Raw genomic sequence first — 24,170 nt, 5'->3', positions numbered from 1 at the left:
TGTTCTTCTGTCAGTCGATGGTAGAAAGGGTGTGGGACGGTTGATGAGTAGGTGAAGAAGATATTGTTGAATGAAAACGGGAAATCAGAATTTACACGACGGATCCAACCGATTATGATGGGGAAAAGTATATGGTTACAACGGTCTCAAATCGTCTCATATGCAGAAACTTTATGAACGGAGACGGAATGCTTTGTAAATTCCATCCCTCGGCCCTGTGGTTTGATATCCGAAGACTAAAAGAAAAGGCTACCTTACTCCTCATTAAAACCCCGGCCGATCCCCCGGGCCGTTTTCATGTGCCCTGTACAGTAATAGAATTACAGATGGGGGAACACCCACCTAAGGTAGCTAGCTAGCAAGCTAGGTAGTTTTCTAGGTAAGCTTGTAGCGACAAACTGTGGATCCCTTTGCAGTGTGCCCTTCTTTTCGCCTCCTCATCCCCGCAAACCTTGCATCTACCCAAAAAAGACTGGAGTATGCCCGAAGCTGACCTTGTGCGGGGAAGAGGACAAAGATGCCGAGGCATCTTCATGGGGGCCCGGGTACCGAGCACCTTGGCATTGGCATTCATTCCAAACTAAATATTATGGTCATTATATCTTTGGTCACTTATTATAGCAGATTAAACCAACGGCAAGTCGCATGCTGTCTATACTAAAATACGACACTACTTTCGATACTTAACGTTGCGTACCCCCTGTTCGGCACCCCCCCTGTTCGGCACCCAAAAATAACAACACTTTTATTTTTATCCTCCAACTTCTATTATAAATATCTCGATGAATCTTTCACTTTTGGATTTACTTTTTTCTAATCTTAATTCTCCATTTTCCAATGAAGCAATATACTGAAAAACAGCTTATATCTGCAATTAACGACGTCAATAATGGCAATCCAATTGCAAAAACCTCCCGAAAATGGGGAATACCTAGGTCTACACTTCAAAGTCGACTTAAAGGTTCTCAACCTTATAAAAAAGCACAAAGCCCTTTTCAAAGGCTTTCTACGGAACAGGAAAAGCATTTGGCTAATTGGGTACTTACCCAAACAGCTTTAGGGCTTCCGCCAACGCATCAAGAATTACGCTTTTTTGCCGAACGAATTCTTCAAACCGCCGGAAAGACAAAAGGCCTTGGAAAACGTTGGATAACTCGTTTTTTGGCTCGTTATCCAATCCTTAAAACCCAAAGGCCCCGTCGAATAAATAACGCCCGGGTTAATGGCGCTACTACGGAGGTAATTAAATCTTGGTGGCTTTATATTACGAACCCGGTTATTAACGCTATTAAACCGGAAAACCGTTGGAATATGGACGAAACCGGTATAATGAAAGGTAAAGGATCTAACGGCCTGGTATTAGGGCTTAACGGGATCCGGCCGTTGCAACGGAAAGAGCCCGGAACGCGGGGTTGGACGACTATAATCGAATGTATATCGGCTACGGGCGTTGCCCTCCCTCCCCTTGTTATATTTAAGGGAAAAAACGTACAACAACAATGGTTTCCGACGGATTTAAGCCTTTTCGATAATTGGCAATTTCACGCAACCGAAAACGGGTGGACAAATAACGAAACGGCTATCGAATGGTTAAAAAAAGTGTTTATTCCGTATACCCAACCTTTAACCCCTGAAAAGCGGTTATTAGTTCTCGACGGCCATGGATCACATATAACGGACGAATTTATGCTTTTTTGCTTGCAAAACAATATTCAACTCCTATATTTACCCCCTCATTCGTCACACGTTCTTCAACCATTGGATCTATCGGTTTTTGGGCCGTTGAAAGAAGCTTATCGACGTCAACTTGGATTTGTTAGCCAATTTTGCTGTTCAACAATTATTGGAAAACGAAATTTCCTATCTTGTTATCGAAAAGCCAGATTAAAAGCATTTATAGCAAAAACCATTCAATCTGGTTGGCGTACAACGGGGTTATGGCCGGTAAACTTGGTTAAACCACTTTCAAGCCCTTTTTTGTTAGAAAATAGCAACGCCAACGTTATAAAAAATAAAAACAACGGTTTGCAAAGGGATAAAACACCGGAAAGCCCAGCCCAAAAAATTAACGACCCGTCTTTACTTATTTGGAAAACCCCTAAAACGACCCGAAATGTCCGATTTCAACTGCAAAAACTTTCCCAATCCAACAAAACCAACGCTACTTCACGTCTTTTATTTGCAAAAGTCCAAAAAAGCTTCGAAGCCAAAAATACCCTTTTGGCTAGCGCCCAGCAAAAAATCAGCTTATTGGAAGCACAACTGGAGGCAATACGGCCGGCTAAAAGGAGGAGGGTGGTTCCGGATCCAAACGAGCTTTTGGTTAACAAACAAAACATTATTGGATTGCAGGAAAATGATATAGAAAATTTGGAACCTTTAACTGATGAAGAAGAGGTTAATGAACCGGAGAAGCGTGAAAACGATTGTATTTTTGTGCGTTGATAATTTTATATTTAAATCAGTTTATAAAAGTAGGCATTTCGTTGTTAGATTTTCAGGGTGCCGAACAGGGGGGGTGCCGGACAGGGGGTACGCAACGTTACAATGTCCCTTTGCAATTTGCCCATATAGTCGCTTGTCTCAAATCCATAGTAGCCATTGCCACGAGAGATGGGACCCGAAAATCCTGCAACAAAACGAGGTGGCATGAACAGACAATCAGTCGGTCCGACCTGGCACATCCGGGAGGCACATTGAGTTCAGAGATCAACTACCGACCGCCGAATCCGGCTGGATATCTGCATACCGGTGATTTAGATTGAGTTTATAGAAAAAAATAAATTAGATCAAAAACTCCGTAGATTCTGTTTCTGTATTGCATATATCGGATGGGTATATTTAAAAATAGACAAGGAGGATTAGAAGAGCTAGATCGAGTAGAAATCATTATTGGCTGCAAATCATCCACGAGTCTGAAAGTGCCGCAAGCGCTAGTGCGCTCTGTGATGCTTTCCTAGTATTCTGGTTCACCCCATAGATTGAGTTCGTCTGGGAACTGAGCATTATTATTATTCATTCGTCTGGTTAGCCGTCGATTCCAAGGCTTTTTGTGTGTGTATTTTGTTCAGATGACTTCTGGTAGGGAGACTCACACCGGCGGTGGCCAACTGCCCTATCCCACCGAACAGATGCAGGGCCGGTGGTGGCAGCTTCGAGGGCTGTGGAAGCACGTATGGCTTTTGATCTACTGTTGTCGGCGTTTGATTGCCGAAGAGCTGCTTGAGAGCGTTTAGAGAAAAGCTCCAACTGGCAACATAACTCACTTACCCAACCACTCACCCACTGTACAAGGGGCACTGCGCTCAAGAGACAAGTCGACTCACCGAAGATGATCCGACTACCAGCCCGTCTGGACCGTGATGTCCCTTGGCGCTCCCCGGAATCATGCTTATCGTCGACATGCAAGCGTCCAGGATGCGCCGGATGCCAAACGTCATCCTCTCCAGCCGCTCCTCGGTTGTCCCGCCCGGCTGCACCGACTTGATGACGGCTGACAGCGCTACAATGTCCTTGAGGTCCGATGTTGAATCACGTATCATCATGATCAGGTCTTCGAGTGTTTTCTCCACCACCCTCGTCATTCTCTGGCCCGACCATATCGGCTTGTTGCCATGGTGGTATCCACCCCCTGGAGTTACTAGGTAGTCTCCCCCGTCGGCCGAGGTTGGTGACGGTGCATACCCGCCACCAGTTGCCGGTGTGTCTCCCCTGCTAATACTGCTCTCTTGGTATGCGTTTCGTATATAGTAGCACACGCTGAACGCCGCTTGTATGATATCGTGCTTGAGGATGACGTAGTACATGTGGCTCACGTCGGTATATCCCGATGACCTAGGGTCCAACTCGTCGAGATACGTGAGCAGCACCATGGACGATTTGAGATACGTAGATGTAATCTGCGGCGGACAGTTATCATTGAAGGCGCTGTTGCCGCTGCTGAGGGCAAAAGGGCGATACAAGGCCAAAAGTGGGCGGCGGACATGCATGTCCAGCAGACAACGCATCCGCCACTCCTTGTACTTTCCGCTTGGATTGAGGCCTTGATGCTGGTTGCGGGGAAATACGCAGTTGATGTCGTCCAGGATCCGCTCCAGCATCGTGCCCACCTCGAGAACCTCGCTGTAGTCGCGAATAGTATCTAGTCTGCTCACCAACGTCGTGGCCCGCATGCGGATCGGGAGAGTGCTGGCGGCATATGCCTGTAGTTGTCCATCAGTCCGCACATCGATAGGTTTTGGGGGTGGCAAGACTGTCATATCTGCCCTGAGGTCCTCGTCATCTAGGTTGAGGGGCGGCTGGCATGTGTATTCCCCATCTCGGACACCACAGGGAAGGTTACAGCCCAGGGAAAGATGCAGATCCATGTCCATTATGGAGTACCATAATTTTCGGCGAAATTCCGCCGCGAACGGTCGGATCTGGGGAAATTCGGACGGATCGCGATGCAGGCCCATGGTCATAGCCATTCGTATGATAGCTCCAAGCTGAGTCCATGAGTCCTGGTAGCGAGGCGCGATCATGCGCTGAGCGTGCAAAAGCAAAAGCTCGGCAAGAAGAGTTCCAATATCCACAAGTTGTTTACCGCGCAGTCCATCGAGCCAGGCGCGGACGAGGGCACAGGCTGTTGGCACATGAACACCTTCTGAGCGGTCGTGGCCCAGCCCTCTAGATTCTGTCTCAAAACGGGACCCGATCGAAAGCATACATAGGAGTTGAGGAAGGAACCCCTCAGAGCAGCGCTGGCCTTCCCAGTATGCCTTATATTCGGCGCGAAAGCTTGGTACGTGAACGACGCGGTAAAGGCCTTCTGATGTACTCACGTAGGAGTCAAGCAGACGATCACACACTGCTTTACTTTTGGGGAGGATGTCGGCCATACGCTTGTAAACAGGTAGCACACTGTCAACAAAGACAGTGATGGGAGATAACAAGCGTCGCTGCTCTTCTTGCAGCATCGAGTATATCCTGTTTAGGTGCTGGAAAAGCTCGCCAGCGCTTTCGCGCTTATCTGCCTTGTACATAAAGTCTTGGGCTTCGTCAAACAAATTGAGTAGAACTCGGGTGCTGTTCTGACCGAAGAAGCGGGTTCGTATGCTCAGATTTCCCTTGACGGTAAGATTCCGTATGGTGGTAGGTAGAGTCGGAACGAGGCTGTTGGAGGTGTCTATTGAATGCATTTGGGAGCCACGAGAATGTATGTCTCTTGTCACATTATTCGTGGTCGCAGGTGTGGGAGTAGTTAATGTTTGCAAGTAATTGTCGTTGTTATAATTAGTCGCAGTGACGTTATTGCCTTTGAATCCAGTAGGTAACGACTTTGGTATTGAGGCCGAGATGTCACTTTTTGATGCAAGGATCAGTTGCTCCAGTCTGTCCAACCTTGAGGATATATCCTCGAACCCAGCTTGGCATGCCTCATGAGGTGTGCTGCTACTAGTACTCGCGGCACGGAAGCCACCGTTTGCAGGAGCAACTTCGTCTACCGGGAGCGACTTGACCTGAGGTGTCGCGGGCATAGGTGAGGCTGCAACGCGTGACCCAAGGGCAAGCTTTTTTTGCGGCGGCCGCTCCCCAGCGCTTGTGGGCTCCCCATCAGAAGAATCTGAAATATTGCCAGTGTGGTTGTCAGAAGCGTAGCGACAGACGCGGTGACCCTTTTGGCACTGTGAACACGGCACCGACCGGTCGCACTTCAACTTTTTGGAGCGGCAGGCGAGACATGACTTGACGGGGCGCGGGCGCTTGACGCTGCGCTGCTGGAATCCGTCAAAGACCATGACTCCCGGCGGGCCATTGCAGGCGCCGCCAACAACCCCCAGACCCCGATGATTTTGGGAGCCGATGACATTCTCCTTGGCAGTCACCTTGGCTGCCGTAGTTCCGCTTTTGGTAACGCCGATTTTTGCTGCCGATGCTGCCGCCGCCGCCGTCGAGGGCGTCGTTGCCATGGCACGGGGGAGTTGACTCTGGTTGATACCTTAATCATAAACCCACCTGCTTCCACAGCTAGGGGAGGTGGAAAAGGATTAAAAAAGAAATAAACCAGAAAAGTGTGGGATCAAATGAAGAAATAAAAAAAAAAGAGGGCGAAAAAAAAAAACGAGGTGTCGGCGCCTGGGTCGCGCTTCCCTTCTTCAGCTCTGCATTTCCATAAAGCTATCCGGACGAACCGGTCAGTTGTGTCTAAACGGGATCCGTTCAGCCCGATAGCCCAGTAGACTAGTAGGCTTGACTGGGATTGACTCGGCCGAGAATCACGCAGATGACCGTTTTCATTCAAATAACTGGGGAAGGGAAGTTTACTGGTAAACGGGCAGTTAACTGGACGGTTATCGAGAGAAAAAAAAAAAAGCCAATGTCGGGTTACTGAGTTTGAATGGAATTTTCCCTAAACTTTGTGGTTGTGTTGTCGAATTCGTTCGCAAGAATCTTGGCTTGTCGTCAAGGCTCGCAATCGCTTCCCCGGCTTTTAGTCAAAGTTCGTCCGTCGTCTGATCTGATCGAGGTTTCTCTCATCGTCTGCTTGCCTTCCAATTTCGAGAATGGACTTGACTTGATCCGATGAGATGCGGGAGGCTGCAGGCACGTGTTTTCACCGCATGTAATGTTTATGTGCGCTGCCAAACGCTAGATGGTATTTTTTTTTTTTTATCTTTTCTTTTTCTTGGGCTGATTGATTACCGATTACCTTACCGTTAAGACAGGCATAGGCATGACAGGGTTAAGGTACGGTACCGACCCGAGCTGGTTAAATTGGGTTGGGGCCTAGACCAGGGCCTGGCCCCGCGGACGGCTGTTAGCATCCCCGTACTGTAACCAACATGTATGGCCCAAGTTCGGGAGTGACAGGGGAGATCCTGAACTACCTTCTGTCTTTGTAGTAAGTTTGTGCAAGCCATCTCTACTTCGTGATTCCAACCATACTGCTCTAATACCTAACTGGACAGACGGTAAAAAAAAAAAAAATCCCTGGTTTTGCTTTTGATATAGTCAAATTCAAAGACGCCTGACTTTTTCGGCTTCATTGCATCATTATCACCTTCAACTCGAACCTTTTACAACTTTCTTGAGCAACAACAACTTTAGTCGACACAGAAAGAAAAAAGTGGCCATACCACCAATATTATAGTGAAGCAAAGTAGATGGAAATCCGCGGCCAGCAACCGCCTGATTATTCGAGTCAGCCAGGGGCTCTATATGTGTTTGTTCTATGGTTAGTAATGAATCAACAGCTCTCGAGCCGTCATCATGTCAACTGCTGTATGTGCAACGTAGCATAAAAATCGAACTGCTGCCGGCCTGCAGAGCGCTCGAACCACCTGTTAGGGTTGCGCTTCAAGATGTTGGTCAACCTGCAAAAGCATGGACTGCATCAATCCCGCGCTACAACCCCCCGACGACAACGTTCCAACCGTTGCACTTTTGGTTTTTTCCCCCCTTGAGTTGCCCCAGACCTTCTTATTCCCTCATATACGCTGAATATTCAACCTCCCTAGCTTGTGGCGTTTTACTCCCAATGCATAACCGAACCCTCGGCTTTTCATCTGGTGCATGACAAATAAAAAGCATGATATGAACAGTCGGGTCGTCAAAGTCAGGCTACATTTTTGCGTATGTGACATATCAGGACTTACTGAGCTGAGGCTGAACCAGCCATCGCGAACAAAATCGATTCCGCCAACCCTACTTACTTTGGCCGATCGGCGGAAAGTTTGAGGTTTAGCCTGGCAAGCCTGAGTCTCCAGCTGCATTGAATAGAACAGGTCTAGGCCTAGATCTAGTTCTAGACCGACCTCTTGTCATTCACGCTAACCCTCTGTTGGTGAAGGCTGGCGTGATGCACCAAATTCAGCCCTACAAGCAATTCACCAGTCCTAATAGCAGCCAAGTCTAGGAGATATGGTCAAGTGATTCATCAAAATAACCATTGCCGGAATTTTGCTCCTTCGGGTTTATCAGCTCTTACGTTCAGTCGAATACTAAAAAAAAAAAAAAAAAAAAAAAAAAAAAAAAAAAAAAAAAAAAAATCTTTCACCGTCTTCCCGGCCGAGACGAAACCACCAACATCGAATTGTTGAGACCAGATGCCATGGACCCAACAACCGCCCCCTTGGGTCTGAGGGACGCCGCCACAAACTGCAATCTAGATTGGCGACCCGGGATTCTGGTACTAAAAGGAGTGAACAGTGGACAGTGAACTTTGCTATTGGATCATGGATCATGGGGTGACTAGCGGGGATCTGCGGCTCACATCACGGCCCTCTTCAAAGCCGACTAGACTTTGTAGCCGGCGAGCAGAGCACGTTTTCATATCCGAAAGTATCGCTGCCCGGCTAAAAGCAGGTCGGTATCCGGGCCAACAACCCTCCGCGCCTTGGATTCAACATCAAAACTGCCTCCTGTAGGCGTCTCGCTGGACTGAGCAAGCACTATAAGCTGGAACTAGCGGCAGCACGATCGGGCGATAGAGCCATATCGGGTAAAACGTGTACAACTGTAATTACACTCCCGACTCTATCTACCGTCCTAAGGTTGGTTTCGCATGCAACTGACCTAAACCTGGAGATGAGTGAGATGTTAGTCAGATAACCCGTCCACCAATTGACTCTATCCGCCAAACCCTGAGAGGTAACTTCCGTGTCCCGGACGTCTGAACTGTCAATGTTCTAACACCCTGCGGGTCCTTCCGACGGAGCCTGCAATCAGTGCAGACTTCTCTCGTAATGGTTGTGTACTCCAAAGATGGGAACCTCCCGAAGACCTCGCGCAAGGTCTCAGTCACAACTGAAGTGTCGAAACGCTTCGCGAAGAACCCTCACAAAGCTCAAGTCGGGAGATTGTCAAGTATCAAAATGCGGTCCGAAACGTATAAGATTCCCATTAAAAAATATATAACGCCCGGCTAGTCCATAAACAAAACAATCGTAGTTCCCTTGCTCCCGCCCGGGTTGCTCTTTTTTTCCCCAGCTCCAACCTTGACACAAGGCGGGAGGTTTCTATGCCGAAGGAACCTCGATGCTCTGTGCGACACCGTCGGCCTCGCCAGCCGTAACCTTCTTGCCCGTCTTGGTGATGGTCTGGAGGACCTTTTCGTAGCTCAAGTCAGGGCCGGCGACGACGGTGGCGTTCTGGTTCTCGAGCGAGACCTCGTAGCTTTGAACACCTGCGAAATAAAGAAATGTCTTGTTAGTCTCAACGGAACAAAACCAGGGATTTGCTTGGATGTGAGCAAAAGGTAAGGGTAGTTTATGCAGCCGCAGCAGGAAGTGGGGATTTACCGTCGAGCTTCTTCAGCACCCTGTCCACAGCGCCTGAGCAGCCGCCGCAGGTCATGGTGATGTTGAACTTGTAGGTGTGGTTTGCGTCGGACATTTTGATTTGTTTGAAAATGCGGTTCCTTTCTGATGATGGGCGTGGAAAAGTGTTGCGACAACGGAGCTTTGTAGCTTGGAAAGTTGGTGGGCAGAAGATCGCTGGGATGGTTGGCGGGGTCGGACAGCGCTTGGCTTAGGTAGACTAGCTACGGTAGTAAGTTCCTGGTGGGGTTTTCGGTTTTGGTGTTGGAGATGCAGGTACGGAAACAATTGTACGACGGGATTTGCAGGCTTGGCTAAGGGTAGAATCAGACTGCTAGGCGAAGGACCTGGATGCTCGCTTTTATAACACAGATCTCCATGCCATGAGCTTTCTGAAGATATTGAGGCAATTATTATTAATCAGCTCACGTTCGCTGTCTTGCGCCATCCTCTGCGTTGGCCTGCCGTACGCGCATGTTTCGGCTGCGTGTCACGGGGCAATTGCGGGGCCTGCTCCTGACTGACAGGTTGCACTTCGTATTGAACTGTAATCTGCCGTCTTGGTACAGCCTTGGAGACTTTTGTCATCAATGCCTTTGTTGCTCACATACAGCCTCGTCATTACAAATACAAGTCTATCCGTAAGGATGTAAGCTGAAATTGTGTACCCCGGGATCTAAATATATCGAACAGCATTTTAAAGTACGCAAAGGGCGGTTAATTAATTGGGCTGTTTGTACTGTGCTGCGTCAATCTCGGTGACTGGGACTGACCCATCTCGGGAACATCCGAGCGCAACTTGCTGGTCCTTTGGGGGATGTACCCAAAGAGGTACCCCGCCATTCTCCTCCGAATACTTTCCTTCGTCGATTGAGCATGTCGTTACTAAGGTAGCTACCTAGGTACCTGTTATTGTCAGAAATGATTAGAAAAAAAAAAAAAAAAAGATTGCCCATCGAATGGGAAATCTTTCAGGCTCAAGCTGGCTAATGTTCATTGTCTTCAAGTCTGAGCCAAGGCACCTACATAAGGTACGTACCTACCTAGGCAAGCCTCTACTGCTAACTTTCCAGTGTTTTGAATGCTGTTGGTTTCTTGAATTGGTGGCCTACAGCCATATACTCTCATGTACAAACTTTGCAAAATCATGATGCATTGGCATCTTTGTCATTCGATATGATACATTTCCGAAACCATTGCCCATACTGGCAGAAAACACAACCAGCTCTAGTCTCTCCTCTCTTTTTGTTATCATCAAGGACGTTGGTTGGCTTGATCTTGCCCGTTCCCTCCCCTACTCTCCGGTTCCTCAAACAAGGGGTGGACGGCCGGCATCTCGTCATCGTCATCAGAGTCATCATCAGGCCACTGCCCAGGCATCGACTCCTCGGGGAATGCTTCATTTTCGTAATCGGCATCTGGGTTTTCATGAGTTGGTGTCGGCCGCTGCTCGCCTCGAAACAGCTCGGTCAACCTTTGCAGGAATGTAGCCGGAACGTTCTGCGCGCCATCAGTCCCTTGCCGTAAAAGTGCATTTATCGCCTCGACCTGGTCTCTCAACTCCTCCTCGCGACCCCCTTCGTCTGCTGAGTCGTCGCCCTCGGCATCCCAGGGGGCTAACTGTGCGCCTGGGTTGCCCAGCTCCTGGAGGGCGTCGATGAAATCTCGCATGCGGCCCTCTGTTTCCGGGCCTTGGTTGCGCCAAGGTAGGTGTTGCTCCTCATTCGAGAAATCATTCTCCTCGGCGGGCGGCGGAATCGGGTCGAAATCAAAGTTCGGCGTCACGTGGAGCAGTGTGTGCGGTACTAACGCCATGATTGATGGTGTATTATCGAGATACACGAACCTGGCAATCGGTTGTCTGACCTCATCCGACTCCGGTAAAGTCTCAAAGTCTGTAGGTCGTGGTACTGAGTTTGCGACATCCTTCAAAAGTGATGTGGCCTCCGTATTGTTGTATAGATCCTTGAACTGGTGGATGTGCAGCGCCGTGTAGAGCTGATCAGTAGGGTTCAATGGTTGAATAGCCCATATAGACTTGGGTGCATCTATGTTCAAGGCACTGAAGAGTGAACAGTACAGCCATGGAAGTCTGGCAATACCATTTTCGATGACTTCTTTCGCTCCATCAACGTCCTTGAGCTGTAACTTGGCCAGTGCCACGGTCTGTCTGATGTACTCCCTGTTTGGCACGTTTAGTGCCATGATAGAAGAGAATAGTCCGTGGTTCACAAGGTCGGAGAACCATTTTGACTCCCTCGATCTAATGGCAAGTAAGGGAATCAAGTTCAAAATTCCATAAGGATCCTCAGGAGCCAACGCTAGGAATAGTTTTGCCCACTCCAGAGCAGTGCGGTATGTCCCTTTCATTATCAAGCTTTTCAGATAGTTGTACGCGGCTAGCCAAAACTGCCGGTTCTCTGGTCGGCGAAAACTAAGTCTTGCACGACCTTCCTTTAGCTTGTTCCGGAAAGAAGATAGTGTGACTCTCCCAAATGTAAACAGGGCTCTCTCGCAGAGGTCTCCTGCCAGAGCAGAGTTTTGGTCTTGCTTGGCTACTTTGCTAACTTGTATCAAAGAGGACACATGGTAAGGGTGTCTGTATAGGAACTGGACGAGCATCATGGGATCATGCCTTTGCACAAGAGCGAAGAATAGTCTTTCCATGGCGGCATAAGTAGAATCATGCGTGAACTTGTACTCAGTCGTGCCATCCTGGAGGTCGTCCACCTTCTCCATGGTCAAGCCTCCAGCCGATGCTTTTGGCCAATGTTCCTTTCCTTGCACAAACGGGTTTCCTCGAAGAAGGACGTCTGATATGCTCTCCCCCGGCCTGCCTTTGAGAAACTGTTCAAGTGTCGCGGCTTGCTGTGCTTGGCGCGTATTTCGCCGCGGCTGGTTTGCTTGCGGGTCGCTGTCAGTATTGGCTGACTGAATGACATCGCGGCCAAAGAGGCTGCGCATCTCGTTAATCACTTTGAGATGCGTCATGTTGATGCTGAGCAAGTTGGCGAGCTCTCGCTCATAATTATGAGTCGTCTCCGACATTTGCACATCGGAACCAGCAGCTGCTTTTGACAGCTTGAGTTCCTCAAGAGCCCGATCGATCTCATCCACTTCTGGTTCTGGAGCAGCTGCCTCGGTCTCCTCCTTCTTGGCCTTCCTCTTTTTCTTCTTTTTCTTGGACTTCTTTTTGTCAGCTGTTGCTGGCGGGGGTCCATTGACCTCAGCTATGCTCTCGGGCTCATCCTCTGGGTCTTCGTCTTCGGCTTCATCTTCGTCGCCAAGAGAGGCAAAACCGGCAAAGAGGTTGGCGCGGGGCTTTGCGATAGGTTCGTCGTCCGAAACATCGTCCTGAGATGTTTCTTGTCGGTCCAGCCCTTGCTGCTGTCGCAACTTCCGTAACTGCCTGCTTGACATTTTAACGTGATACTGATGGAAGTTCGAGTGGTAATCTGCCGTCTAACGGTGCGCCACGTGTTGACTTTGAAAATATTATGCTGGGGCGGGCCACCATAGATTCATCAATGGGTCACGATCAAGAATACCAGTCAAGACCCGCCATCAATTGCGCGCGTCATTGAGGGGTCCATAGTGATAAGGCTCAGATCACGTGATGATATCCTCAAGACGCAATAAGAGGGTCAGAGCTCTAACGACAGCCGGCAAGATCCCTATTGACAGCTGTATTCTCCACCCTGACGCACGCACAAATGGCTGTTGCCAGCTCAGTAGCTTCCAGACTGCTCTGATTCAGGTCGGACCTAATCCTTGGCGTCGCCAGAGTTCAGCCTCCTCCAAATCGACTTTTCATCCTCGCTAAATTTGTCCTTTCATTCTTCACCGTTGCACAATTTTCCTTGACCTCACGATCCGTCTCTTTCCATTCGAACATATCCAGCATTTCTTCATTTCGCAGCTGCTAGCAATTGGAGTTGTTTTCGTATTTCGTCACGTTTTCCCCGTTCACGCGATTTGAATTTTTTTTTTTCGCAGAAGCTGCAACTGCAGCTCTTTTCTTAAACCCGCCTCAAGCTTCGATCTGAAGCTTACCGTCATCTGGCCACGATGTCAGAATTCTTAGGGTGAGGACCGCAAGGCCGGCCCTCGAGGGTTTTCAAGCAGTTCTGCTGATACAATGATATTGCAGATCTCGCATATCTCTTATATCCAAGAGTGACATTCGGTACGACCGTTCTGCCCTGCCTCCAATCTAGCCATTGCAAGGCCAGGCCCCAACCCTCCATCTCTATCGATGAATTTGTAACTGACGCGATGCGACAACTGCAGCTATGTCGGCGTGCTTCACGAGATCAACTCCGAAGAGTCGACAGTGTCTTTAGAGAATGTCAAGTCTTTTGGCACAGAAGGTCGCAAGCGCGATGCTGGGAAGCCAGCTGAAGAGATTGCTCCATCCGATCAGGTCTATGAATACATCGTGTTCCGCGGCAGCGATGTGAAGGATTTGCGGATTGAACAGGCGCCCGTGGTCAAGGAACAGGCACCACCCGCTGTACCTGATGATCCTGCTATTGTCGGAGTAAGTGGAACACTTTTCTTTCCTCACCTCAGGCTTATTAGCTGCCTGATCTTGGCTATTATGATGAAATATCCCGGATGTAAAAACAGTCTGAAATGCGCAAACATAACCCCCTGTTGATTTCCGTTGCCTTCCTTCTGATCATATGCCATCATTTGCAAAATATGAGTCTCCAAACAACCAAGACCTTTTTCGTATGCTGACTTGCAACCTCGGCTATCAGGCGCGACCCCGCCCAGGAGCTGCGCCCGCAGGACCCCCTGCTGGACCTCCAGGCGGTCCTCATGGCCACCATCCGCCTCCATTCCCCGGTGCACCTTACTATGGAAATTGGAATGGTCAAGGGGGACCGGCTGGTCCTGGCGGACCAGGAGGTCCAGCAGGTCCAGGCGGCCCTGGTTTCAACGGATTCCCGTATCCTCCCCCACCGAATTGGTTCCCACCACCTGGTCAAGCTTTCCCCCCTGGACCGGGCCCGTGGAACAACTATGGAATGCCGCCTCCGGGAGCACACCATCCCCCCGGCCCTGGTGGTCCTGGGCCACGACAGCCACAGCAGGGACCACAGCAGCCGCAGCAGCAACAGGAGCAGAAGCCTGCCCCGATTGGTGCGAGGGGTGACAAGGCTAGGACCGAGTCCCCTGCTGCACAGCAACCTCAGGCAAAACCGCCTGGTGGAGCATCAGCTGCCAATCAGTCAGCACCCACCCCACCTGTTGACTCCAAGCCGTCTGTCGAGGAAGTGAAGGCAACGGCTGCCTCACTGAACCAGTCTGGTTTCAATGCTGGAGCATCTAGCGCCAATAAGCAAATCCCCACTGGACCCAAAGGCACACGAATCACCCCAGCGGTCCCTCTGCCGGCCGCTCTCACCCAAAAGTCCGCTCAGCAAACGGTTGGCGTTGCCGGAGTCGTATCAAACAACAAGCCTACAAATGCCGCAAACACAGCAGCAGCTATTAGGGACGCCACTCAAGCGGCAAAAGCTGCTGTTGCTGTGGCTATGGCTAACATGGAGCGTGGTGATAACGCTGTTCCTCAAGCCACAGCCCAGCCTTCTAATGGAAACACCATGGATAATCTGACCAACAAAGTAAACGAGATGAGGGTCAATGCTACTAGGGGAGGTGGCCGTGGAGGACGCGGCCGTGGCGGTCCGCGCCAGGCCAAGGTTGAGGTTCCTGATTCGGACTTTGACTTTGCTTCAGCCAACGCCAAATTCAACAAAGATGATCTTGTCAAGGAGGCCATCGCAGGTGATGAGGCCCCAACCGCGCCAGCAGCCACGAACGAAGACCCGGCTGCTCCGCCAGCGTATAACAAAGCTTCGTCTTTCTTTGACAATATCTCTAGTGAGGCGAAGGACCGTGCGGAGAACGGTGGTCAAAAGCCCGGCGGACGCGAGTGGCGTGGTGAGGAGCAACGTAGAAACATGGAGACGTTCGGCCAGGGCAGCGTCGATGGAGGCAATCGGTACGGTGGCTACCGGGGCCGCGGCCGTGGTCGCGGCGGCATGCGTGGGAGGGGTGGTAATGGCGGGCGTGGACGTGGCTTTCGTCGTGGCGACGGCCAGGCTACGGCTCAGTAGAGTTTGACGTTCCGGTCGTCCAGTAAACTCTCGACAAGTCAATCGACATATGGCATTCCAAGGCCCAAATCGTGAGACCTTGTCCGCTTCTAAGGCCGAGAGCGAGTCACTTTGATTTATCCTCATAATTATGTTACGATTCACTTTGCAACCAGAAGCTGCACTCAAAGCCTCCCCGATTCCACCTGCTCTCATCTTTCTAAAAACGCAATGCCTCTTTTAGGCCAACATTACTCTCCCAAATACCTGTCGTGCGCGACATGAGAAGATCGGACCAGAAGCAACTATCAATCAGCAAACAAGTGCGCACTACGGATTACTACAACCATTCTTGGCCAACAGGAGAAGTAGTTCGGTGCTTTGGATTTCATCGTCGACTCGAGGACGCTGGAAAACAGCGTCTGTTTCCTACAAAATGTGTATTACTAGTACAGGGAGGCGGCAGCCTGGTCTTAGTGGGCAAATGCACCCTACTCCTCTTACGGACGGTATATCAGCCACAACGCTGGTTATAGGCTGAAGCAGGGCGGCAACACATAATTATTCTTTCAAGGTCCCGGCGCAGGGGAATGCACCAGCGTTTTGTACATAATGTTTTAAGGCAAGAAAAGGCCTGCGACGTGGGAAGTAGGGACAATTGGGAGCGACGCAGGCGGATAACGAACTTCTGACGAGTATTGAGGCAATGAAAAAGCGTTGCTATTCGAATTTGCATCCCGTATCGAATTACCTAGGTACCTACTCACATTTAAATGTTGCGAGGTTTTGATCTTGGCGCAATAGGTAATCGAAGCTACCTTCCAGCAGACTACGAGTAGTAGAAGCAGGTTGATGTTGTTGGACCCTCTCGGGCGTCTTGTGACCAGATATGTTTAGTCTGTTGTGGTCTTACTTCGCGTCGTAATAATCCTGACACAAGATAAAGTGGTGCCATCCAGTAATAGTCCTCCTCGGGATAGATCTCGCTCGGAATTGGGGGGGAGCAGGGAGCAGGGCTTTTATTCCGTCCACAAGAATAGGCTGGACCTGGACTAGGATAGCTGTTAAACTAGTGATTGGAGGATAGCTGGTCAACATGCACTGAGTGCTGATTGAGTTTGGCAGGATAACAAATAATCGAACCATACGATTTTTTATGATGATTGGTGCATTGTTAACGATACCATGGAGTGCAGGTTTGTTGACGTTTTCCCCTTTTATTTTCTGCTGCAAGAGTCAGTCTATTTCGGTGACGGGTTGGGATATGACTTGTTCGATCAGGCATGGGGATTGTAAAGTTTGAAAGTACTACAGGTATCCAATCCAAAGCGTGAAATTACAAACTACTGTTGGAGGAATCGGAACCAGCTGATTCAGTTTTGCATACCCTTGAATTAAAGGCATGTGCTGGAATATAATGCAACCAAGCTTGTAAAGCGGGCACCACCCTTCCTTCCCTACAGTAGAGCTGTTGTCCGCCTAGTCGGAACCCCCCAACACAGCAAACAGGGCATTAGTGGGATTCCAAGTCTTTTGAACAGGGGTGTGTACCATGAGTTTTAGCACCTCGTCCTCCACACGCCACCTGCCAGGCCATGCGGCGCCATCGAATGGATTGGATGTCAATAGCAATTCAATGTTTGAGAAAGTTCCACGCGTCGATCACGCATACCAAGCATGCAATAGCGCCGTTGTCTTATAACCCGGGTCCTTACCTCCTAAGTGTGAAGCAAAAGCATACCTACTTTTTTTTTTCTCTTTGTTTTTTTTTTCTGTCTGTCTTCTTTTTCCATCCTCACATCGTCCCAACATGACCCAACCTCCGGATCGGGACGAGACCGCCATTCTCCTTGTTACGGATTTCGATCGGCATTTGCACCCTAGCATTGCATCCATTAGCAGGATTGTTAGGAATGGATGGAAACGCATCAAGAACAAGTTTGCATGATAGTAAAATGACTTGAGGGAATGAACCACCAGGAAGTGCACAGTAAACTACACCTAGGTACCCACGTAGGTAAGGTAGGTACCTGTTGGACAACTTGGAACCCTCGCTCGGCGATTCCAACTGCCTACCAAGTCTTCGTACTTGAGGAACTATAGATGACCAGTCAGTAGAACCCATCTATCAAAAACTTGACCTGTCTCGGGCAATCATAAATTTATGTTATTACTGTTGTTCCGTCCAATAGAACCTGGTCAACGGCCCGGAACTGGTTTACCCTTCAATCTTGCTCCGGATGGATATACTCGATTAGGTAACTTGGGCGCCTTGGGTTATGACCATGATGCCTGCAGAGGGACCGATTGACTGGCAGGCTGACGTTTGAAATGACGACCATCTACCCTGTTCATCGGCCGGGGGTTGCATTTACAATGAGCCTTATGGTGCATTGACAGACCCATTTATATCTTCTCAGCGCTCGAATTTTTACCAGTCCGCCTGTCTTCCGATCACCCCATCGCTACGCTTCATCTGTGACAAGAGAAAACCCCCTCTTCATTCGGATGCTGATGGGCGATCGTTATGGAGTTCCCATTCGGGACCCCGTTTTCCTTAGGCCTCCCCTCTTCCACCTTTTTTTACCCATGCTGCCTGTGTCTCAACCACAGCTAGCCTGCCCTTGGGGCAATATTTCTATCTTGGAAAAATAAAACACCGTCTTACTGGCATACGGAATGGGCTTTCAATCTGCGGTAGGCATTGATTTGTTTGTCATGGAAGTCAAAATGCGTCCGATACGGTCTTATTTTTTCCAGGGTCCATCCCCCTGCGTTTCCTAATCGGGGTGTCCGAACAACCTAGTAGGTAGGCATTAATAAGTTCAACCTACGTATAGTACATAAGTTAAGTTATGTATGGAATCAAAACGCTCCTCGAGTTGAATCAAGATTGATGTCCCGGCGGTACATCCTTTATGTTTTCCATGCCGCCACCCCCGCATCCTTTTCTCATGATATTTTTTTCTCTTCTTTTTTTTTTCTATTGTATTGCTTTTAATAAACCTCACCCCATGTTACACCCGTCCCACTAGCCTCTGATCATCTTCCGGGCTCGTTTGTTCCTATACTTCTAGAAGCCAGTTGCTTTTGTTTTTCCTAAGACGTTAAAGTTTAGATACAATCTAATACTAGCAAATCATCACAGCTTGGGCGGAATATCACCACGGCAAAGTGATCATGGCGTGACGTGGTAAAGACGACTTTGGATTTTTCTGGTTCTTTTTCATCTCTTTTTTGCACAACGAACTGCTTCATACCTCCGTTTTTTTTTTTTCAAGAAAAGAAAATAGGCTCCTTGGGCCGGCGAGTTTTCTCGCAACAACTACCGCGATCATGGATACAGACTCGGATTTGACTGGAGGACCGGTCCTTCTCTCATTATCAATCATAACAACATGCTTTGCTTTGGCAACATGCGGTTTGAGGCTCTTTGCTCGTTTCAGAATAAGCCATGAGATAGGCAGAGAGGACTACGCCATAGGCGTGGCTGCTGTAAGTTCCTTGGCAAAAAAAATAGATTCCCTTCTTTTGTGTGTGTGGTAGTCCAGATACTAATATCCATCCCTCTCAAAGATTATGGCATTTATAGGGACCATCTTCAGCATGATGGAAAGCACTTCCGACACCTCTGCGCAAGCGATTGAGTTCAACACCCTCGGCCAGCCATTTTACGTGATAGGCGCCACATTGGCCAAAATCTCCATCTGCTTCTCCTTTATCGCGTTGATGGATACCATGAGGGTTTGGCGGGTGGTGCTCTCGACGTTGATCTTTCTCATGGCCTCCACCGACTTCTGCTCTGCCCTGACGACGAACCTGCAATGCCAGCCGTTGGAGAAGCTTTGGGACCCTGATTTGGATGGCGCGTGCTGGGATCCAAGTGTGCAGGCCAACATTGGTTATTTCAGGGGTACTTTTTCTGCTGTTTCCTGGCTGATGTTGTCCATCATGCCGGTCTTTATCCTTCGCGGTTTGGAGCCTGATAACCGCGCCCTGAGGTGGCCATTTTATGGCCTCTCGGCTTTGAGCATCACGTAAGTTCTTACCGTCTAGGAACCCAACACAGTGGCTCAAACGTTGAAGACAAGGAAACTGACTGGAGTGAACCATTCTCATCACAAATAGTGCCGGAGTCTTCTCAGCAGTCCAGACATATGAGACGTCAAACATACCGATGCAGACGGGCATCTATACTTATAGCAACTTCCTCTCCACCCTCTTCTCTCTCTTTGAACAAAACATCGGCATCGTCGCCGCCAACTTTCTCCACGTCGGACCGCTCTTCTCCCGCCGACAGCGGCAGCTAGCCAGCCGGACCGACAGCGTCCACGACCCCTTCAAGCAGGGACGCAGCGGCGGCGGCGCCTCGCACTCCTCGGGCGACTCGGGGAGCGTGCGGTCCACGGGCCCGCTGGGTCGGTTGAGCGGCCTGGCAGGGGCGTCCAAGTCCACTCTGGGCGGCGGCCTGCAGAGGTCCGACAGCTTCGAGATGGGACTCGGCCGGTCCGGCTCGACGCGCAGCGTCATTCGCGGCGGCGTCGGGCGGTCTTCGAGCAGGAGGAGCAACAGGAGCGGCACCGGCGATGCTGGCGCCGACGAGGCGGCTCAAGATGCTGCGGCCGCCGTCGGCGGCGGGCAGTGGCCGCAGGGTATCATCATCAAGACGGTCGAGGTCGAGGTCACGGTCGAGGAGAGCACCCGCGAGGTTGACACGAGTAATATGCCGACAACGCCGAGTGCCGAGCACGATTGGGATCGGATGCTTCGCGATGGTCCGTCGACACGATGAACTCTTACAGACTTTTTTTTGTTTTGTTTTTCTAGCTCTGTACTATTTTTTTTTGTTTGGTTTCTTGGTCAGGCTTTTTTTGTTTTTGGTCATGAGATAGATTGGGTTTGGTTTTCTTGGTTCATGCGGCTAGAGATATGATACCCCCCCTTTTTTTTTTGAAAGAAAAATATTTAGACTGGCTCTAATGTAATAACGCTGTTTTCTCTTTACTTCAGAATACGCTTATGAGCAGAGTGGAATCACAATGCAATTTTTGGTCTTGTTTTGCGTCGCCATCTTCAACCGACATGTTGGGAGCGGAGATAGTTGCCAAGATTGTGGTGTGGTGTCTTGCTTGTCGAGACCGACACGAACGATCTGGAGATCCCAGTGTGAACACATCGGACATGACGCCACTTCAGGCTGCATATGTAAGGTACGAAGTACCAACCTCGTCCAATCCTCGACTACTTATTACTGTACGGAGCACAAAGGGTTTCTCGGAAGAAACAAAAATCATTGAGGTTCGAGTGTGCAAGACGCACCCCGCCAGCTTTGTGCTTTTCCAGCTTCGGCAGTCTGTCTTTGCCAAAGCACCCCTGCCCTAAAGAGTAAAGAGGGGGAAGGAACGCGCATGGTTGCTAATGCGCTTTAGTGGCATTTTACCTTGCATTCTTACAACACGTCACAGTGTTGTTGCTTGGTGGGTTTTTTTTTCGATTTCTTTACTTCGATACAAAGCGTACGAACTAACCCGTTTTCACATTCCTTAACATTTGATATCTCTAAATACCCTAAAAATCTCGATGTAGGAAAAAAAACACACACACACACACACACACACACACACACACACACACACACACACACACACACACACACACACACACAGGTTTGTTGCTTTTTCATTTCCACAGCCAGGCTAGCTAGCTCCTGACGCAGCAAACATGCGCGCAGCGGCGCATTTTCATATGCTCCCGCATAGGAGAGGGGGATCTTGGCTTGGCCCATGGTCTCGAGAAGAGCCTTGTCTTTTTGGGCGTCTCCAATGCTCCAATGTAGCGACGATGTCGTCATTTTAAGTCAGACGAGTAGTAGCGGTGAGGAAGACGGATGTACACGTACGGGTTTTGTAAGGGCCCAATACCTTGTCTTGGTCGGGCAGTAGGTCAAGAGCTCTGTGTTTTCTGTAAGCAAGCAAAACGGGCGACCTCGGCTTGTCGAGCCCTGTTCGGCACTGCCAAAATCATCTGGATACCATTCTACCTTATCTTTGGAGCTTCCCCCCTTCCCGCCTCGTTCTATCAAGCTCACTCCCACCCAGCCTCTTTCCTGTAACCTACTCCGTGTGTACCAGTGAGGCAGGCTGTGACGCTTTGGAATCCTTTACACTTTTTTCTATCCATCATCATCTGGATGAGACATCATGGATGACGGCTCTGTGACAGTCGCAGAAGAAACAATACTGCGGAGAAACCAATCACCACCCACCTCTACATCTCTGCCCGGCATTCCATTTTCCTTCCTTGAATTCTTCCTTCGCAACACTCTTGGAGCAAAGCAGCTTCCACGCATCGAGGAACATGTTGATGTCCAAGGCAGAGAAGCCCAAGCTCCCCAAGACCTCGTTAAGCGACGCCCCGTCACTATCCAGAACAAGCCTGACCACAGCCGCACGGCATGTCTTCCTCACATATCGAAGCCTCTCTTCCACCAGATCTACTACCTTGACTATCCTTTTCTTGTCGACAAAGACCTTAGATGGGAGACCCTCAGTTACATGGATTTGATTCACTCCTCTTCAAGCAATTCAACCTGGCCTCAAAAGTCTCAGCTTCCAGTGCGGATTCTCAACAAGCCCAAAATCGTCCTGCCCCTAAGACCCACGAGCGCCCCAGTGGTCGAGATACCCGAGGCTTCTCAGAGGCCAGCCAACACGACCAATGCTGGCTCCTCCCAATCTGCCTTGAATTCCACCTGCCGCTACTATCCACCCACCGCCAGATCAGAACACAACTCTGGTAAGAAGAGGAAACGGCGTGACAACGACGATGACGACGCTGGGCAGAACGGGGGCGGACAAGAGCCACAATCTGGAGGAAGCAAAAGGAATACAGAAAAAGAGGTACTCCTCCCTCTAGCGTGTCCCTATTACAAGATGTACAACGGCCTGCACTGCCCGTCACCAAGGTGTTCTGGGCCCCAAGGTTGGCCCGATATTAGTCGTCTCAAGTAAGTAGCTTACAAAAGGGAGAAAACGGATTGACTTGAGTCTCTTCCCCTTCACCATTTTAGATCCTCTCAAGAGGGTCCAAGAGATGCTTGTCGGCATTAACACTGGTCGATGTGCAGGGGACATCTATACCGATGCCACCTAGCTCCGCGCTGCGACAGGTGCGGAAACTTCTTTGAGAGAACTGAAGACATCGAAGCTCATTCCAACCATCCCCAGCCTTGCGAGGAACGCCCCAAAGCACGTTGGAATTATATGCGGCTTGACAAGTCCCAAAGGAAGCAGCTGAAGGAGAAGACCTACATCACCCCAGGCACAAGTCCAGCGGCGCATCGGGAGAAGTGCTGGGCGGCCATATGGGTTATCTTGTTTCCCTATTCGGACGAAACCCTGCAAATGCGCATTCCCTCACCTTGTATGAATCCCTTCTCCATATCCTATCCCTGTACAACTACGTGGGATCATACCAACATTCACATCTATAAATGTGTGAAAGTATCTTTGCTTGACCGATATTGAGGGCCGGTACAAGATACAGCCAACTTCAACAGATTCAGAAACTAACAATATCTATTGAACACGACTGCAGACTATGACGGAAGACTGACCCGGAGCTTTGTTGAACAATCAGTCTCTCATCGGAGGTCTGACGTGAATCTCCGCCGGGATCTTCTTGCCCATGTTTCAGGAAGCCCGGATGCCGTGGATCAGATTCTAGAAATACTTGCCAGACACGAACGGGCCTTTGAATCTAGATGGCAAGCCCCCCAAACGGCTCAGCGTCCCTCTGCCATCACCACCCCCTTCGACAACTTGACCAACCGCGCACCCGATGGACCGGAGATGGTGGTTCACCCGCCGCCAGAGGCGCCAGAGTTCATACCACAGCTTCAAAATATGCAGTCATCCAGTCTCTCGAACCTGGAGCCCGGCTACTCCTTCTCCTCAGCAAACTCGTACTACACCGGCTCGACTACAAGGCAGTCGGCTTTTTCCACGCGACATAACATCAATCAACTTATGCCGTCGTACTACGGCACAAGCGTCGCGGGGGAGACTGTGGGTACATCCGTGAGTGGCGGATTGGACATGCAGTGCCCCTTTCCAAGTCGCCCGAACCCAGCTCAGCCTGACTCCATCCCACAACCCCCAGGCTTTGATGCCCTTCTCGGCATTAGTTCTAGATCCCCCCTGCCGCATATACCTGGGCAGGGTGAGCTGTTGGGCCTGGGTATGGGCAACCTACCCCTACCAACGACATACGCCTTTGACGCCGATGCACTTCTCGGCGTTGCTGATGTTGGCGAGAACTTCATGGCTCCTCAGAATCAGATTTCCCATCAATTACTCCACCTCGTTGACAACGAAGTTTATCCAATCCTACCTGGAGAGAGCAGCAGCTCCCATAGAGGGAGAGTCATTTACCAGGTGGTAGATTACACAGCGCAGATGTTTCCGAACACTCATACAAATCAACAGCACGATAACGGAGGAGCTCCCACCGGGAACTCGTAGGGAGCTTACTCCGATTCAGAGCCTTTACTTTCACTGTTGTCTCCTCTAGAATGTATGCAATTTTTTCCCCCCCTTTTTTCACGCACAAAATCGGGGTTTGGGATAAACAGTACCTAGATAGCTTAGCATTTTATGATGATAACATTACGAGAGAAGCTTGACGACTACACAATATATATATATATCATCTTTCTTATAGATTTCACCATTGCTCGAACTCAGAACAGGCCGATATGCACAGC

The 24,170-nt window shown here is 49.7% G+C and overlaps 6 protein-coding genes across 6 annotated transcripts; 3 read left to right on the top strand and 3 right to left on the bottom strand.

Annotated features, from left to right (window-relative positions):
- Nucleotides 1–344: 344 nt before the first annotated feature.
- PgNI_05550 (uncharacterized protein) lies at nucleotides 345–6,661 on the bottom strand. Its single transcript, XM_031125581.1, has 5 exons — nucleotides 3,327–6,661; nucleotides 3,096–3,218; nucleotides 2,541–2,998; nucleotides 514–682; nucleotides 345–384 (listed from the first exon to the last, which is right to left on the bottom strand). Exons 1-3 carry the CDS (start codon nucleotides 5,949–5,951, stop codon nucleotides 2,957–2,959), a joined length of 2,790 nt encoding a protein of 929 aa, XP_030981976.1. The 5' UTR covers nucleotides 5,952–6,661; the 3' UTR covers nucleotides 345–384; nucleotides 514–682; nucleotides 2,541–2,956.
- Nucleotides 6,662–8,053: 1,392 nt separating this feature from the next.
- PgNI_05549 (uncharacterized protein) lies at nucleotides 8,054–9,666 on the bottom strand. The gene is made up of 2 exons (XM_031125580.1): nucleotides 9,282–9,666; nucleotides 8,054–9,166 (listed from the first exon to the last, which is right to left on the bottom strand). Exons 1-2 carry the CDS (start codon nucleotides 9,373–9,375, stop codon nucleotides 9,000–9,002), a joined length of 261 nt encoding a protein of 86 aa, XP_030982836.1. The 5' UTR covers nucleotides 9,376–9,666; the 3' UTR covers nucleotides 8,054–8,999.
- Nucleotides 9,667–10,553: 887 nt separating this feature from the next.
- PgNI_05548 (uncharacterized protein) lies at nucleotides 10,554–12,719 on the bottom strand (the record flags this gene model as incomplete). Its single annotated transcript, XM_031125579.1, has 1 exon — nucleotides 10,554–12,719. The coding sequence occupies one exon, from the start codon at nucleotides 12,717–12,719 to the stop codon at nucleotides 10,554–10,556; it is 2,166 nt and encodes a 721-aa protein (XP_030982837.1).
- A 336-nt stretch (nucleotides 12,720–13,055) lies between these two features.
- On the top strand, nucleotides 13,056–16,142 carry PgNI_05547 (uncharacterized protein). Its single transcript, XM_031125578.1, has 4 exons — nucleotides 13,056–13,384; nucleotides 13,450–13,485; nucleotides 13,590–13,839; nucleotides 14,063–16,142. Exons 1-4 carry the CDS (start codon nucleotides 13,368–13,370, stop codon nucleotides 15,425–15,427), a joined length of 1,668 nt encoding a protein of 555 aa, XP_030982830.1. The 5' UTR covers nucleotides 13,056–13,367; the 3' UTR covers nucleotides 15,428–16,142.
- Nucleotides 16,143–18,479: 2,337 nt separating this feature from the next.
- Nucleotides 18,480–20,198, top strand: PgNI_05546 (uncharacterized protein; the record flags this gene model as incomplete). Its single annotated transcript, XM_031125577.1, has 3 exons — nucleotides 18,480–18,901; nucleotides 18,983–19,443; nucleotides 19,535–20,198. Exons 1-3 carry the CDS (start codon nucleotides 18,743–18,745, stop codon nucleotides 20,196–20,198), a joined length of 1,284 nt encoding a protein of 427 aa, XP_030982831.1. The 5' UTR covers nucleotides 18,480–18,742.
- Nucleotides 20,199–21,478: 1,280 nt separating this feature from the next.
- PgNI_05545 (uncharacterized protein) lies at nucleotides 21,479–24,168 on the top strand. The gene is made up of 3 exons (XM_031125576.1): nucleotides 21,479–22,412; nucleotides 22,533–22,828; nucleotides 23,003–24,168. The coding sequence occupies exons 1-3, from the start codon at nucleotides 21,607–21,609 to the stop codon at nucleotides 23,926–23,928; spliced, it is 2,028 nt and encodes a 675-aa protein (XP_030982828.1). The 5' UTR covers nucleotides 21,479–21,606; the 3' UTR covers nucleotides 23,929–24,168.
- Nucleotides 24,169–24,170: the final 2 nt, after the last annotated feature.

The sequence above is a fragment of the Pyricularia grisea genome, chromosome I, assembly GCF_004355905.1.
Source record: "Pyricularia grisea strain NI907 chromosome I, whole genome shotgun sequence".
In the NCBI taxonomy this organism is placed as follows: domain Eukaryota; kingdom Fungi; phylum Ascomycota; class Sordariomycetes; order Magnaporthales; family Pyriculariaceae; genus Pyricularia; species Pyricularia grisea.
The sequence above is the reverse complement of the archived record's forward strand: the minus strand, read 5'-3'. Positions and strand labels throughout refer to the sequence as shown.

Coding starts and splice junctions, on each gene's coding strand:
- PgNI_05549 (XM_031125580.1), bottom strand. CDS start 9,375: ATGTCCGACGCAAACCACACCTACAAGTTCAACATCACCATGACCTGC. Junction 9,167..9,281: donor GGTGCTGAAGAAGCTCGACG/GTAAATCCCCAC, acceptor TTTATTTCGCAG/GTGTTCAAAGCTACGAGGTC.
- PgNI_05547 (XM_031125578.1), top strand. Junction 13,486..13,589: donor ATATCCAAGAGTGACATTCG/GTACGACCGTTC, acceptor CGACAACTGCAG/CTATGTCGGCGTGCTTCACG. Junction 13,840..14,062: donor ATGATCCTGCTATTGTCGGA/GTAAGTGGAACA, acceptor CTCGGCTATCAG/GCGCGACCCCGCCCAGGAGC.
- PgNI_05550 (XM_031125581.1), bottom strand. CDS start 5,951: ATGGCAACGACGCCCTCGACGGCGGCGGCGGCAGCATCGGCAGCAAAA. Junction 3,219..3,326: donor TGGTAGTCGGATCATCTTCG/GTGAGTCGACTT, acceptor GCTCTCAAGCAG/CTCTTCGGCAATCAAACGCC. Junction 2,999..3,095: donor GGCAGTTGGCCACCGCCGGT/GTGAGTCTCCCT, acceptor AATAATGCTCAG/TTCCCAGACGAACTCAATCT.
- PgNI_05545 (XM_031125576.1), top strand. CDS start 21,607: ATGGATGACGGCTCTGTGACAGTCGCAGAAGAAACAATACTGCGGAGA. Junction 22,413..22,532: donor CCCGATATTAGTCGTCTCAA/GTAAGTAGCTTA, acceptor GTCGATGTGCAG/GGGACATCTATACCGATGCC. Junction 22,829..23,002: donor AATGCGCATTCCCTCACCTT/GTATGAATCCCT, acceptor ACACGACTGCAG/ACTATGACGGAAGACTGACC.